The following is a 16,375-nucleotide window of genomic DNA, read 5'->3' as shown; positions in this document are numbered from 1 at the left end:
GTACTTGAATCTTTTCAGCCAGCTCTCCAGGAAACTCAGTCAGTACAGTCTAGCCTAAACATCCTAATGGATTTATCAGAGCTAAGAAGAGGGCAAAAACTGTTGTGTTTAACTGACCTTGGTATCAATTAGTAGTCTGCCCATTCTAACATTCGCCTGGTGTCTCAGTGAGGTGCAGCTGCTTTCCAAGCTACAGTACAAATGCTTCTGACAGAACAGACACTACATCTTCATACCAAAACAAAGCTTCTATGTTCCCCCAGGGCACTGCATTCCCTCAGAAGCCTGGAATTTGTGTTCCCTTAGATATATGCAACATTCCAAACTTCGCACACATTTAGCTCAAGGTTGATTACTAAAATGCATAGTACCCCAGGATATATAATATGATTCAGCAAGAAATAAAGCAGTTACACAAGAGCTTTTCTCCTCTAGGCAAAAATAACCACTTGCTTTGCTGCTTATGCATTCCCATTCGTTATCTAGCAAAATGTGCACAGCTTAGAAATGAATGCTGCCGTGAGAATCCCAACTCAAATATTTACAAATATGAAGAATGTTATGTTATGTTGGACCCAAGGTCCCTCTAGCCTAACAGTCTGTCTCCAGAAATGACCAGGCAGAGAGGAAATACTTTGGGATATTTCTCTGGAATGCTTTCCCAGCTCCAACTATTTGAAGCTCAGGCCTTCCTGAGCAGCTACACTGTACTTGGATTGCATTTTCAAATATTATAACAGCTCTCTGATGCAAACAAATAAATGCAACAAATACAAGATGAAAGGTTAGAAGGAGGAATGGAACACTGTAGGTTTGGCTACCAAATAATTTTGATTCAAGTTTCAAATGTACTGTTGCATCCACTATAGTTTCTTTTGGCTACACTAAATAGTGTTAATACTGAATTTAAATATCACTCTGCAATGAGGGTCCCATTTTACAAGCATCTTATGCTTGTGACTCTTGCTAAATTCAGTGGAAATTTAGTTATCAGCCCAGACTATAAAACTTGAAGTCCTGAAAAGGATATCTCCTAAAAATAATGGAAAACAAAAAAGCCAAACCAAACCAAACCAAAACCAAAACAAAACTCAAAACAAACAAACAAAACACCCCCAAACCCAAACCTCTGAGCAAATGTGGTTATTTCATGCCAATGAAGTTAAATTCAGGGGCAGGCTCTGAAGTGAATCTAGATACCATTAGCATATTTTAGCACAGTGTATAATTTCCCTTTGCTTTCAGAGGTTTCTTATTGTTATACCTTATTATTAAGAAAAAAAAAAGAATCTTAAATGTAAGAAAATGATAATCAACCAAAAATACTATAAATGTTCTGTGTTCTTAGAGTTGTGGGTTTAATTCTTTGTTTGTCCTTTTATATTGAGACCTTTAAAGAAAAATAATATGTTCATATTTTCAACACTAAGAATGAAATTAGTAGCCTTCTTTGCATTTTTTCTGTTTATCTACATGTTTGTTTACATTTCTTCACATGTCCTGTAACTTAGTGGGCACCATGTACCAACACTTAGAAAACTACCTACCTGTTGATGTAGAATAGCAGCTGCTTTCTGTATTACAAATGCTCTGACAAGTTCTCATGTTTTAATATCCATGTTCCAATACCACAAATCATGATGTACCTATAAATATCCTTCTTACAGGGTAAGAAAACAAATCTCAGTTACTTAAACACAAAGATCTAGATTTACTATGTCACTAAGCTTTATTTGGGTACTATATAAGCAAATATACACATTTTTTGATGGTCTAAAACTGGGAACCTCATTAGTCTTCCCATGAGTAATAATTTGGTTTTACATTACCAACATCCAGTAGTTTAGGAGCTGATTTAAGCCTGGCCCATTCAGTCCACCCAGAATGAAGACTGAGTGTGCCACTGCAAGCATTTGTTGAGCAGACAGTAAAACACATGACTGAAAGGTTGTACGTTACCAGCTCATTTCACAGGTCCAGTGCAGGAATCTGTCAAAAGCCTCAGCTGACTGGATTGAGTGGGAGGATCTCCAGATATATCTAGGTTTGAGTAGCAACAATGACTTACAGGGGTTTGGCAGCTAAAAAATCAGTTCTTGAAATAATATTGATACTGTTTTTATAAAGCACCATAAGATCTGACAATGAAAATAGACATATACCACCTAGGTATTTACTATTTGTCTTTGTCATAGATGATTTTTGTCCTGTTCTTTTTTATGAGTTGTACAAACTAAACTATCTGTGCTAAAGCAACAAGTACGCTAGGAAGTTCTCCTTCAGAAAATAGCTCCAACCATAATCAGTATATTTTGAGATCCAATTTCATGCTTCAGCCATTAGGTTGGCATTACTGCTTTTAAGATACAATACACCATTGATGAAATAAAACTTTAAAGCCAATTAAACATTGGCAATCTTTCTACCACTGGCAAAGGCACAGCTGTTAAGAGTTTGCCTTTGTGGCATGTTTGCAGTGTAATCACTGATTTCTGGAAAGCTGTTCTGGAAGTTAAAAATATCCAGTGAATTTCTTTTTGTTAGACAATTTTATACTTGACTTGCATTACTTGAAAACACTTTGGTTTAAAAAGTAGAGGTTGTATGCACTCAAATGAGGTGTATATCTCCATTCTTAACACAAGAAAAAAATAACAATTTGTAGCACCAAGCTATACAAATAACAGTTTATTTGCATTTTAACTAGTTAATTTCAGAAGTCATCACATACAAATCTTTATGAAACCCACTACTAGGTGTGAGTAAGGAGACCATGCTGTTTTAAAAAATAATCAGCATTTATGTCCTGGGGTTTAATGTAAGTAAAAGTTTTCCTGGCCATTTACTTAAAGTAAATATGTTCTTAAGTTAAAAAGCTTTTTTCCTTCACTTTGTATGGGAAAATTGTAATTAGGTAGGCAAAGAAATAAACACACAAACCAAATTAACTAGCAAGATTTAGTGAGATAAACTTCTACAAAGGCAAAGTTACTTTTAACAGAAGGAACTTACTGTACTATATGCCTACTAAAAGTTCAAACATCTCTAGAGGGCATTTTGGAGAAACTAAAAAACACTAAAACTCTATTAATTTCATTTTCTCCCATCTGAAAATGCTCTGCAGTATGGTACTCCTGCACCTGCAAGCGCTTCCTTCTCATACTGGCTACCTTAGTGGTACTAAACTACTAATATCAGTTTATCAGTGTTCATTATGTAAGCAGAGATTCCATTTAATCTAATCTCAAGGAATTTTATCTGTCTTCAAAAGTACATTCTGTACAAAAGCAGTGTAAAAGCTATAGTATTATAGTGGTGATGTCTGTAACAAGCCTTGATACACAAGTGTGTTGGCAAAGCAATACAAGGCTAAGTCTACTACATTTTTATGAACAGGACTATCCTTTTTCCACTTTCTCACAGTTTTTTGGGGGAGAAATTATAGTGTATTTTTATTATACTGGTACTAAGTTTATTCTCCTCATATACCTTTGAAACAAAGAATGCATTATTTACACCTACACAAACGAAACCACCTTAGACCTGAGAAAGGTGTAGAGAAAGATGCAACTATAGAAGTAAAGCTGCATCTTGCAACGAGAGTTAAAAATCAGAATTCAAGGACCACAATGAGTACAGCATTAGACTCTTTGCACATTCCTCTACATTTAACTCCCCTCCCTCCCCACCCCCCCCCAAAAAAAAAACCAAAAAACCTGAAATCACTTTTCTAACTCAGTTCAGACTTCATAGGAGTCTAGACCAAATTGATAAAGGGGCAATGACTGAAAATGTAAGGTGGTGAAGAAGCAGGCTGGAATGCAAAAGAACCCCATGTTTTTTAAGTACTGTGTGATTACATGCAAAAATCAGGTTTCAAAGACTTCCAAAGAGCTTATTTGGACCATACCTCAGTACAAATTTCTGAAAGTACAGCTGCTCAATGAGGAGTCACACCTCTTCTGATCACCAAAAAAAAAAAAGTCAAATACAAAATGGTAGTCAGTCTCTTTCTCACTGAGGAGAAGGGTAGCTCAGTAGCTTTATTCACTTGGCAGCCTTCAAATGGCCCAGTGAAAGAGATGAGAGAGCTTATAAAAATATTGGTATAATTGAGTCCATGGAGCTTCCAGTGTTTTGCCAAATGTTATCAAGTGGAAGAGTTTCTGTGTTTGTGTCTCTTTCCATTGCTTTAATACAGAGATTTTTCTTTTTTTCTCACATCATATTCTGTCTCAGTGCTCAGCTGAGAGGCAATGAGAGAAAGAAGCAACTGGGTGAGGGTATGAGATCAGCCTACTGAGTGGTAACACTCACATGTCACAGTAAAGCTACTATATGACTACAGCTGTCTTTACTGCCCACAAAATTCCTTTATGTTGAGCTAGGTTGGTTTAACTATATTTAACTGTATTGCTTTATACATAAATATAAAAATATACTATGGTAGGAGAGCTGAGCTCATATATATTTAGCCTATTCATATATATATTTAGCCTACATATATATATATATATATAGCATATTCATATATATTTAGCCTATTTAGCCTCTGCTAACATATAATTGAGTGAAGACACGTTGTGGTGAGACCCGAGATCTGTGCCTCATGACTACACTCCCAGAATCTGTAAATGATACTACAGCTACAAAAAAAGCTCTGACCTAACAAGAGTAACCTAATGACTGAGGGAGTACCCAGCATCCTGGCACAATAAAGCAAGGCAAGCTTTTCTGTCAGGAAAAGAAATTAACTACTTTGTTCCAAAGAGATGAACATGGCAGTTGCAGAACTGGAGCTGAAGCTTTGCTTTGGGAAGGCAGTACTCGCCTGCCTCCAGCCTGCTCCATCAGAGCTTGATGTGCTTCCCAAAGCTCTCCCAGAGTTGCCAGCAGGGTCTCCACATTTTAATGATGTTGATAAACACTGTGTTAGGCCGTTGGGAAATGCGCTCTGGGTGCAATTGTACTGGGTTTGCTTGGTAAAATTTTGGCAGTGGGTGGGTGCTACAGGGCTGGCTTCTGTGAATAGATGCCCCTGCAGCCCATGGTGACCCTGCTGGGACAAGCTGTCCCCCTGTAGCCCATAGAGGTCCAGAGTGGAGAAGAGATCCACCTGCAGCTCACGGAGAACACTTCCCAAAGGCCTCTGGGCACATCCACCAGGAAGCCTGTGCTGGCAGGATCTGTGACCCCTCAGGGAGACCCATGCTGGAACAGTCTGTTCCCGAGGGGCTGCACCCCATGGATGGGATCCTACACTGGAGCAGTTTGTGAAGAGCTGCAGCCCAGGGGAAGGCCTGATCCTGCAGAAGACCAGGGAGGAATGTCTCCCATGGGAGGAAGCCCACGCTGCAGCAGGGGAAGAGTGTGAGGAGTTCTCCCCCGGAGGAGGCAGAAGCGGCAGAGACAGCGTGGGATGAAGCGATTGCACACTCCGTTCCCCAAACCACTGAGGGAAGAGGAGGCAGAAAAATCGGGAGTGAAGCTGAGCCCGGGAGGAAGGAAGGGGTGGGGACGAAATGTTTTAAGACTTAGTTTTTCTTTCTCATTATCCTACTTTAATGCCATTGATAACAAATTAAATTAATTTCCCGAAGCTGATGCTGTTTTGCCCAAGACAGTTACTGGTGATAGCTCTCTCCTCATGCTTATCTGGACCCAGGAGCCTCTCGTTGCATTTTCTCCCCACCATGGCTTTGGGGGCGCTTGGCTCCCAGCTGGGATACACAACGATGAACCCAGTCATAGGATCACAGAATGGTTTGGGTTGGAAGGGGACCTGAAGATCACCTAATTCCAACCCTCAAGAAGCGCCAACTCTCAATTTGCCACCTGCCTCAGCGAAACAGTGCAAGGCGGCTTTTTCCGTCGCCCCGAGGGCCCCGTCTCGCAACACAAGCTGTCTCCGCCAAAACGCCGGCGCTCCGTCCCTCTGCCGCTGCAGCCAAGCCTCCTCCCCCGGCAGCAAAGCAAGAAGACGAAGCGGCAGCGGGCAGGCACAGGCAAGCAGGGCTGGAAAGAAACGCCTTCCCGGAGCCGCGTGCAGCGGGATACAGTGTCCCACCGCCCCAATGAGGAGCTCCAGCGCCGGCCCGGCCCCCGTCCCGCCCCGCGCTCCGGCCCCATCCGTCACGGGGCGGTGGGCGGGGCCGGCCGCCCGCAGGGAGGACGCTGCGCACTCCCATTGGCTGTGCCCCGCCAAGCGCCGTCCGTGGTTGGCTGCGGCGGCTGCCGCTCGCGGCGCGCGGGCGGTGGCGGCGGGCGGCGGCGGGCCGGAGGTCACTCGGCACGGGGGCGCAGCATGGCCGCGGCGGTGGTGCGCAGGGGACCTGCGGGCTGGTGGCGCTGGCACCGGCGGGTGATGGGTAAGGAGCTACCCCTTCCCTCCGCGCCAACGGCCCCGCTCGGCCGGCCGGGCGGGGAAAGGCCGGGCCTCTCCCGGGGCGCGCAGCTGCCGCGCTGCCCTTGGCGGCCGCGGGCCCTCCGAGCCCGGTGCAGCTGCGGAGCCGCCTCGCTGTGCGGCGTGCCCGGTGGCGGGCCACGGTGGCACGGCGCGCTACCGCGGCCGCCTTATTCAGGGCTCCACCGCAGCCTCGGAGCGGCTTGGCTTAATAAACGTTTTCACTCATTTGCTTAAAATAGCGTGCCTGGAAATCATCAGAGCCCACAGGAGCCTCCTGTGGCAGCAGTGACATGTCTGCGGTACCTGTTACCCAGGTTTGGGCTGCTCGGCTCTCTCGGTCACTGCATCCGATTATTTTCTTTAAACTGAAGGTAGATCAGCGGCACTTCCTCCTGTGTCGGCTCTGCAGGCACGGGTGCTCACCTGTGGTCGGTCCATGGGCGGTGGAAGGAGCAAGCACTGCAGACGTCCTGCTGGTGCAAGCAAAGGAAGAATGTATTTGTAGAACTGGACCCAGGCATTTTTCCTTTCCAGAGTCCTGAAAAATCACACAGCTATTCCTAAGTAATTTGATTGCTCAAGTAAATGATTAAAAATAAACCTTCAGTAGTCTTTTCAGAGTCATTTTGATTGCAGTCTGTTGGTTGTGTATGTCACTCTGTGGTTAGGCTCCCAACACATAGGTGAAGGTTTTTAACTGGCAAAGTAGAAGAAATAGAGTCTTTTAAATGATATATGGTTCTAAAATCTTGACACTTAAGGAAGTGTTTCAGGAATTACTGAATTTCTTTCAAGTAGGTAACTTTAAAAACTTTGTAACTGCCCTTTAAACCTCACTTAAACTAATTAATGAAAAACGTTTGACGATTTTGATGTTATCTTGCAGTGCTCTTTTGCTCTGCTCTTTTCCACTAATGCTTTTTTTTTTTGGTATCTGTGGTTCTGATGTTGTCCTAAGTAATAGCTCAGGTGCAGAAGGCATGTTGGTCTCATGCTAGTGAAGTTGAGTACAGGGGATCTGTTTATGTCTTTAGTACCTTTTGTGATACCACAATTGAAAGCAATAGCTTTCAAGGATTTATGAACTTTGTGTGCATGGTAACTGTCAGGTATTTCTGTAAGAGCTTTGAAATCCACTGTCATGGTCAATTTCCAAATGATCTTGTTTAATGTAGGGCAATGTAGGGGATCTTGTTCCTTGGTGGTAAGCATAGGTATGAAAAGTAAACCAGCACTGGTCCTTAAAGGTGAAAAATACAGGTTGTCTTTACATGAAGACTTGAGCAAAAAACTGTAAGAAGAAATTGTGACTCTCCCAAGAAGCTTCCATAGAACAGAATTTCACCCTCAGCATTTAAGCTCTGACTTAGTCAGTAGTGACTGTGCTGAAAGTACTCTTGACTCTGGGAAATGTTTATGGGATGAAGGTCTGAGCATTAAGCCTTCTTAACTGCTAAGCTCTATTGCTTAGTTATATGTCAGCTTCCCCATCTCTAATGCGTTTACTAAGTTTGCCATTCTTGTCTTTAGTCTGACAGCTGGGTTTTGAGTAGTGATTTCATCATCTGTCCTGAGTGAAATGCCATCCTGGTGAAGGAGTTGTGCCAGCTCAGAGCTGTCCAACACCACAGCTCGGTTAGCAAGCGGGCTGTCTCCCTTCTCGGACTGAATGCTCCTTGGTCACTTGGTCAGTTGCTCTTTGCAGCTGGTGCAGACCATGATGGTTTGTTTTTTCTGTATGTTTATACTAGACATTGTTAAATTGTCTAGGAGGAAAATAAAGAGCTGAGGGCAGATATTGGAGGAGCTTCTTGGATGTGTATGTGTTTGTATAGTCAGCTGGACAGAGACTATGTAGTCTTGTGTTCTGCAAATGGTGGGCACTGACAAAGGTGCTTCACAGAGAGGGTTTATATGACCTTACTTAAAAATATATTTTCGATGGATATGGAAAAATCCCTCCTGGGGACTTCTGGAGGAGAGGAAAGAGGAGGTTAATGAATTATGAGAAAAGAAGATTGTCTGGTGGATGGAGATTCATCAGCTGAGGGAGCTGTTCATCAAAGAAGACAGTACCATGCTAGAGAACAAAAATGTCCTTACAAGCAGTTTTGTTGGAGTGGAGGGGACCCATTCACTTAATAATTAAATAGTATTTTTGCTGGTTTAACAGTACTTTTTCTGTTGCAGGAGCTCTGCTTGAGCTGTTGAATGACTCTATGCTCTGGTGCAGAGAAGCTTTGATTACTAAGCAAGGATTATGACAGACAATCTGCTGCTCAGAAGTCCAGCACATTACTTAGTTAAGGAATCAAGTATACACTTGAAATTCTTTTTAGATCAAAAGTACTTACTATATGGTTTTCTCTGTAATGTATTAGCAAACATTTAATGAGGTATAGGTACAGATAAGAAATATTATGTGTAAGAAGACTCTGAGTGTTACAAGATAGCATCTCTGGTTTTGATCAGTAGACCTTTACAGAGGCAAGAAAAAGCAAGTGGGATGTTTTCAATGTAAGGCTGGCCAAATTTAGAGTATTGTAATCTTCTTAAATTATTGTTTTGGCAGAGAATGCACTTCTTCAAATCATTGCACAACCTTTGAATGTCAGTGACCATGGGACAATTTAAACCTTAAATTGGCAAAAGTTCTAGGAGCAGAAGGATTCTACCTATGTACAGCTGGCCTCTCTAACTTCTCTATTTCTTCATCTAGTTCACTCCCAGGATCTAGTTTCAGTCGGGGTTTTATAAATTACATACCGAAGTCCACAAAACACAGAAGCTTACACTGATCTTTTCTTTCAAAGTAGGAAGGAGAAAAGGGATGATGTCTTCTCTTATGCTTGTACCAGGACTTCAGATGCTAAATCAGTGAGAAAATCTTTCATTTAGTGACTCATATTGAATTGTCATTATGTTTCACCTTGTCAAGTGACTTAATTTTCTCGTAAAACCCCAAGCAAAACCAGCAACTTCAGTAGCTAAGCTTACTCTGAGGATCTTCCCATGATCCTGTTAAATCTCACATATTGGAAAAGAGGATCCAGAGAGATCAAGGTCATTAATATTCACTGATCCAGAGAGATCAGGATATTAGTATGAGCTGCAACCGCTCTGATTAGGAAGCTCTTGTGGGACGGGGCTGTGTGGACTCTCACCCTTGTGCCATTTGGTGAATATGATTCAAAATAAATTTTATAAAGCCAAGAATTAATATAGTTGAAATTATATTTTGGGAGGTACTTGTTTCTCAGTCTTGTTCTTGGCCAGTTAGAGTGCAAGCACATTGGTTTTTTTCCCGGTCTGTGGTTCTACCCAGCTATTAGTCCCTTTTTGTTTGATTACAAAGAGATGTCCTCAATTCTGCATATTATAGTGTTTGTGCAGTCAAGTATTTGCAGTGAAATCAGGGCAGCACTGGAGCTCGAATTCATTCTTGAAACTGTAAGACTCGTTACTTTAGGAGATAGTGTAAAATGAAATGTAAACATCTGAAATTATCTAAACTTGTCATCATTCAGTAAAAAGAAAACTGCTTTCAGTATCTTTATATAAAGCTTGAAAAGACAAGCTTTAGGTCGTTGACAGGCTAGGTATTCTAAAGACTGGATTGCAATCTGTATGTCTCTGAAGTTACTGTTCTAACAGTTGCATTTTGTTCAAGAGACATTCAAGAGATCCATAAACTCTTGCTGATTTTTTAAAATTAAATTGTTTTTAAGGTAAAATTATTGTGAAACTGCACATTAGGTAAAGTTTTTCTATTGTAGGCTGACTTTTCAAAGCAAAAAAATCTGTATTTTATCTGTATTGACCATAAGCCTCAAATTTGGTGAGAATGTCATAATTGGTTCTCCTCATCAATGAGTTTTCATAGGCATGAAATCTGCAAGCACATATTCCCTGAAGAGAATAATGAAGAATCTTCTGGGAAAAGCCCAATTTCTTTGGAGTCGGTATAGCTGTAGCTGGTTTTGCTCACAATTAGCTTGATTTACAGATTAATCTGCATTGCTGGTTCTGTTCCCAGTGTAGGAGAATTAGTTGCACATGGTATCAGTGATTATTTTAAAAGTAGGTTCTGTTGCTCCTCTTCTGATGTTCTGCCCTCTCTTAGAAGTTAAGTGTGGACTGGGCATTTTTCCAGCCATGTGATTGCAGCAGGTTACTGTGGATTTTATGGTCAAAGTAAAATGGGCCCAATACCACAGGGACAGTTTCAGCAAATGCTTATACGGTTGATGGGATTAGTTAGCATACATGATGTGGATTTTCAGAATATCAGTCCTTAGATGTTTGACTTACACAGTTATGTCAAAACTGAGTTTGTGCTACATATCAGATACTAAAAAGTGACAACATATGTGAGCTGGACATCACATTCTGTGAAATCACCTGTGGAAATTAATCTAATGGGAAAACATGAATGTTCTTGTCTTTTAAAGCATCCTCTTTTTGGCAAATCCCCACTGTCTTAAGCAGTCATTTAAAATATGCCATGCATCTAAATGTGGTGGGTTCAAATTTAATTGAAATAATCTCTGTTAGATCTGTGAACTAATTTAATCAGTCTTCTAAACCAATTTTCCTATTTTTGAGTACCTGGAGGTCTGAAGATTTTTCAAAACTGTTAATCAAATTATTTAATTTTGAAGTGTCTTATATAATGCTGGGCTGTGAAAAGTTAAACCAAAATAAAGTAAGAAACTGACTCAGGATTTGAACTATTTCTCTAACAGTCACATTTCTCATGGATTTGAATATGTTTTAGCACATAACAGAAAGTGGTCTCTGATTCATGATCTGAGACCAAAAAAAAAAAATCAAAAGAGGCAGACAAAAGGAGAAATAATAGAATACAATGACACAACATTTAATAGTACTGGTCAGCAAGTTGTCTTGTATCACAGCCTAACTTTTGCCATGCCTTTTTGGGGATACTGCAAAATGAGAATTTTTAAGGGAGGCCTTATAATAGAAGAATAATTTCATGGATATTTACCTTGTGAAGAGCTGCCTTAGAGGCGCAATGTAAGTGCATGTTGGCAATAGGCACATCACTGCAGTCTAATTACCAGCTGAAGTCTTAATATTAAGATGTGATGACAGTCATGAAAAGTCATCAAAGCAAAGCAGTCTTATGTAACATTGTAGAGAAAAAGCAGGCAGGTTGCAGAGGAGTGAAAGTTGCATGGACAAAATGTCCTTCTCAATTCCCAGCACGAAGATCAAGGCAAAATTATGTCTGTTGAGGCAGGTGACCAGTTCTGAAGCAGCTGAGATCTCAGATGTGATGGATGAATCAGTGAGATTCAAGCAGATCATGGATGGGTCTTTTAGGCTGTTATGACAGGCATCACTGCTGGTGTCAGCACTGATAGCAGAAAAAGGTTTCAAGAAAATTTTCTAAAGATGCTGAGTTTGAGATGATGGTTAGATGTCCATCAGATAGTGTGAGAAAAGAAGAGATCCGGATAAAAGTGAGGAATCTACAAGAATGATCCTAGTATGGTAGTCAGAATTATTCTTCTGATAAAATTACTTGGAATTCACAGAAACAAAGAAAACGGAGGTTTGGAAGCAAGGCTTCCAAAAGCCTTAAAACTTTAAAGCTATCTTAGGTTGCTCGTGGTGTTCTAAGGTTGCTAGGAGGATGGAGCTTCCATAGCTTCTCTGCATTGCCTGTTACAGTGCAGAACCTTTTTTCCACATCAGGGATGCTTTTCTTATTTCAAGCCAGAATTTTTCTTTATTGCAGCTTTTGGCCATTGCCCCATGTCCCATTGGAGTGCACATCTGTGAAGAGTTCAGTTTCATTTGCTCTGTAACTCTTCTTTCTTCCCACTCCATAGATAGTAGAAGACCACAACCTTTGCTTCTCCCAAGCTCTGCAAAGACAGTTCTCTTAGCCTCTGCTCATAGACCGTGTTCTCCTGCTCCTTGGTCATATTTATTATTTGATGTTTGCTGGATCATCTGCAGTTTCATCACATCTATTGTGTATTTGCTGTATAGAAGAATGACTGGTTTTTTTTGATCTCCTGCATCTACTCTTGCTAATGCAGTGCAGAATGTCATTAACCTTTTTCCTGAAGGATGCACTACTGACTCCTGCTCATCTTCCAGTTGATGGGAATCCATAGGTTCTGCAGAGCTGCCAGCTGTCTAGCCAGTCAGCAGCCTGTAATGACACCCCCTGACCCAAGTACAGGACATAAATTTGTCTTTGTTGAACTGCTTGAGGCCTATTTCTCCAGTCCTGAATAGCAGCCTTGCCCTGCCATTTTTCAGAGTCTCCCCAGTTTGGTGTCACACATGATGTTGCTGAGGGTGCTTAGCTTTAATCATCAGTCTTTGATGAAACTTTTAAACAGCTTCAGTATTGACCCATGAGGAACATCATGTGTAACTAGACTGTTGCTAGTCTTTGAACTACTGATCACTCTTATTTGAGCCCAGCACTCCAGACAGTATTTTTTCCTTCAAGCGGTTTTGCAGTTCCATCCAGTCCATACTTTCTTCATTTGGCTACTGGGATAAGAGAGGAGACTGTTCTGAAAACTTTACTGAAGTCAAGGTAAATAAGATCTACTGGTATCAAGGGCTAGAGAAACAAAAGATGCTTAAAACAAGGGCTTGAAGCTCCTCAGGAAGTGGGAAGCTTTGGGCTAACTGAAGGAGCAATTTTAGATTAGTGCAAATGAGGGATTGGGGGAGACTGACTCATAGAAACAATGAGAAGAAGATTCTAAGATGATTGTTATGGCTGATGATGCTGGTTTAGGCTCTTTGTTCATTTGTTCCCTGGTTTTGACATGTAGCACTTCTTAAAAAAGCAATGGGCTCTTTTCCTGACTTATCTCAGTTTTCACTAAGCATTTTCCCAGCGCAGATTTATTTTAAACTGTGCTACTTCTCTAGCTGTGTAATTGCTGCAGGCATCTGTGGAAACTGTCTCAGACCAAAGTTCTCTCAACAAACCTGATTTATTAAATGTGGCACTTCCAAAACAGTGCTGCAGATGAAAGAGCATGACCATTGCTGGCTAAGAAGGAGCTTAAAGTCAGAAAGACTTTAAAATGATTAATCAAGTGTTATTGGCCTAGAGAGGATTCTTTGCTAAGCGTTGAGACCTCTTAGAGTCTAGATCCAGCTTAGGCACATTTTCTGTATGTGCACTTTAGAGCTAGAGTATTTCTGTAGTTAGCTTTGTTTCTGTCTGCTTAGTTGACACATACTTTAGTGTTTATTCTGCATAACTTTTTCCTTTGTCGTAAAGGAGAAAGTATTTTATGTGATTGGCAAAGAAATCTAGTCACTGTCAAATTGTGTTGCCTTTGGATTTGGAGTGTTTAGAGTGATGAGATAGTGATTGCAGTAGATGAATGCCTGCAATGCTGCTACTATGCAGAATTTGATGCTCACTAACTTCTGGGAAAAGGTAACTGACTGAAACTGTAGTGTTTTCCACAGGTTGTAGGTTAGGCTTTATAGTTCTGTCTTGGTAGTGTGATAAATAGAATATAGAGGTTATTCCTGTAAAGACTTCACAATTTTTTAATACTATATTTTATTCTAATTTTCAGTATTTAAACTGTGGTTGCATGGCGTAAAGGATTTGCCATGATTTGCTATGGAGATGTTCACCTTTAGACTTGTATCTGATTGCAGGATCAGAAGAATCTGTGAGGGGCTGTATGAAGTAAAGTGGCAGCCTCTGTACATTTCTAGAGAGCACATGCTACATCCCACGGCTGCAAGCAAAGTTGCAAATAAAGAGTCTGTAAAATATATATAAAATTGTTCTTCACATATCCAGTTTAGAATTTAGACACATAATAAAACACAGACAATCCTGAATATTTTTAGTATACATTTGAGCTCTTATCGGATCTTAGCTTTAAGTACTGTGATTTTTTGAAATGCCCACATTTTCCTAATTACAATAATTATCTTTGATATGTAGAAAAATCAAAGTGGGATGGTATTTGTGTCCCAATGTGTTCTATAGTTTAAAGTTTAAATTATGTAAAATAGGATTCACATTTGCACTGTTTTTAAGGATAAGGCTGTTAAAATAATTGAAAAAAGATTGTTATTCAATTATTGTTAAAATAATTGAAAAAAAAAAGATTATGTGGTTGCTTTTAGTATGTCATTGTTTTACATTAGTCTAAAATACAAATGTATTGATATTTATTGTTTTGAAATCAGTGTGTTCTAGGACTATGGCTTCCAAAACCCCAGTTGGATTCGTTGGGCTGGGTAACATGGGAAATCCAATGGCAAAAAACCTGGTAAAACATGGATATCCAGTTATTGTGTATGATGTCTTCCCAGAAGCTTGCAAAGAATTTCAAGACTTGGGTGCTCAGGTACAGTAATAAATTTCTTTATTTCAGCAATAACTCTGTGTGTTGAATGGTTCCTGCCTGCAATGCAACTAAATAATCTGGGTTTTTTCTTGGTTAAGATCACAGTCAGAACTGAAACAGCACAATGAATACAATCTGAATTTGTGAGGTTTCAGTTAGAGCAAAGGTATGATTCTATGCTGAGTAATTTTCCTGCTGTTAGCCGGAATTGCTACCTTGTCAGACTCCTCTAGCTGTCTTTTTTTCCTCCGCTTTTTATGAGAGGAGGTTGATGGCCTGTTCTATCACCTCCTGCTTTCTCCTGCTTCCTTCTCCCCCAGGTCTGGATGGCCAGTGGGCTGCTTTTCATCTGGTTCCTGCTTTGACCTTTTCAGGTTAAATGACCCTAGTTAAAAATTCCTGCTGGCATAGCTGTAAGGGTTATAGGGACATATGAGCTTTCCTGCTGCTTCAAGGTGTAGTCCTCAGGGGCAGGGGAAAAATCTAATTATTTAAGTGCTTATTCTCTTGGAGGTAAGGAAGGATATGCTGAGAGAAGAGGAAGGAATGAAAAGGAAAAAGGAGGGAAGGAAATTGATTGTATTAGGGAGCTTTACCTTCCTGCAATATACCCTGCAAAACCTTGGCCCTGTTCCAGCCAATCCTGTTACTTTTCTTAATCTGTTAATACCCTCAGAACCCCATTTACTCAGACGGTTGTGTCATTTCTATGTGTCTGTAACACATTTGAATGCCTTTGACATACTTCAAAGCTGTCACAGTTTAGACAGTTGTGGGCAGATGGATACGTGCTTAAAACACAGAAAAAAAGGAGTGCAATGCAAAAATAAACCTCTCATGTAACAATGTAGAGGATAGAAGGGAATTTTGCAGCAGTGGCAAGGAAACTGTAGGTAGGTCTAGATAGAGGAACTGTGTGCCTTGAAAGTCTAAACTGTTGAAACTAATTGCAGCTGTTTTAAATAATGAGGTAACATCAAGATTCCTAAAAGATAAAATGATACCACACACCTGTTAGTAATTAATTGCAGCTCCCCTTGAATAATTACAGAATCTTGGCCTTAAGTGGGAAAGTAAGCTTTTCACCTCTCTTCGTAGCTCCTGTTCCTATTTTGTTAAAGCAGCCAAGACCCTCAGGCATGAACCAAACGTGTCTTGAGTAAGACTGGGCAAATGGAAGAGACTGTTTTGAACTGTTGGTTGTATTTTTAATTTGTGTTCTGCAGTGGGATCTCTTTTCTGTGGCTGTTCATGTTGATAGCTTTTTGCCTTTATAATAGAATCCTTGGCATTCACTGCAAGACATAACATGTGATAATAAAGGTGAACTGTAATGCCTTTAAAAATCAAGTCCAAGGTATGTTTTAAGTACGTAAAACACTGAGAGAATACGTGGCTAGGCTTAAATACAAATAAAACACGCTGAAAGAAAATATGTGAACATAACTTCCTCTTCTTGATCTATAGGTGTAAATCCTACTCCAGCACTTTTTTCAGGAGTTGAAAACTTGTGGGTCCACGGGGCCTTGTAGAAACTGCTGTAGAAGGAACATTGGGCTCTAAGGGCTGCTTTCTCTTTGGTCTGGCT

At 40.6% G+C, this 16,375-nt stretch overlaps 1 protein-coding gene and 1 long non-coding RNA gene across 3 annotated transcripts in view; one reads left to right on the top strand and one right to left on the bottom strand.

Annotated features, from left to right (window-relative positions):
* The first annotated feature begins 6,232 nt into the window (after positions 1–6,232).
* The window catches only part of HIBADH (3-hydroxyisobutyrate dehydrogenase), an 86,557-nt gene continuing 76,414 nt past the window's right edge, over positions 6,233–16,375 (top strand). For both annotated transcript variants that reach the window (XM_064412980.1, XM_064412989.1), the window contains exons 1-2: positions 6,233–6,368; positions 14,627–14,787. In XM_064412980.1, coding sequence (XP_064269050.1) covers positions 6,305–6,368; positions 14,627–14,787 — 225 coding nt within the window. In that variant the 5' untranslated portion in view covers positions 6,233–6,304. The remainder of the gene's footprint in view (positions 6,369–14,626; positions 14,788–16,375) is intronic.
* On the bottom strand, positions 6,375–7,378 carry LOC135296546 (uncharacterized). The gene is made up of 3 exons (XR_010358624.1): positions 7,244–7,378; positions 7,008–7,103; positions 6,375–6,879 (listed from the first exon to the last, which is right to left on the bottom strand). It is a non-coding gene; the product is annotated as an uncharacterized LOC135296546 (long non-coding RNA).

Source organism: Passer domesticus, chromosome 1 (assembly GCF_036417665.1).
Source record: "Passer domesticus isolate bPasDom1 chromosome 1, bPasDom1.hap1, whole genome shotgun sequence".
NCBI lineage: Eukaryota > Metazoa > Chordata > Aves > Passeriformes > Passeridae > Passer > Passer domesticus.
Note: the sequence above shows the minus strand (reverse complement) of the source record. Positions and strands in the feature narration are given on the sequence as shown.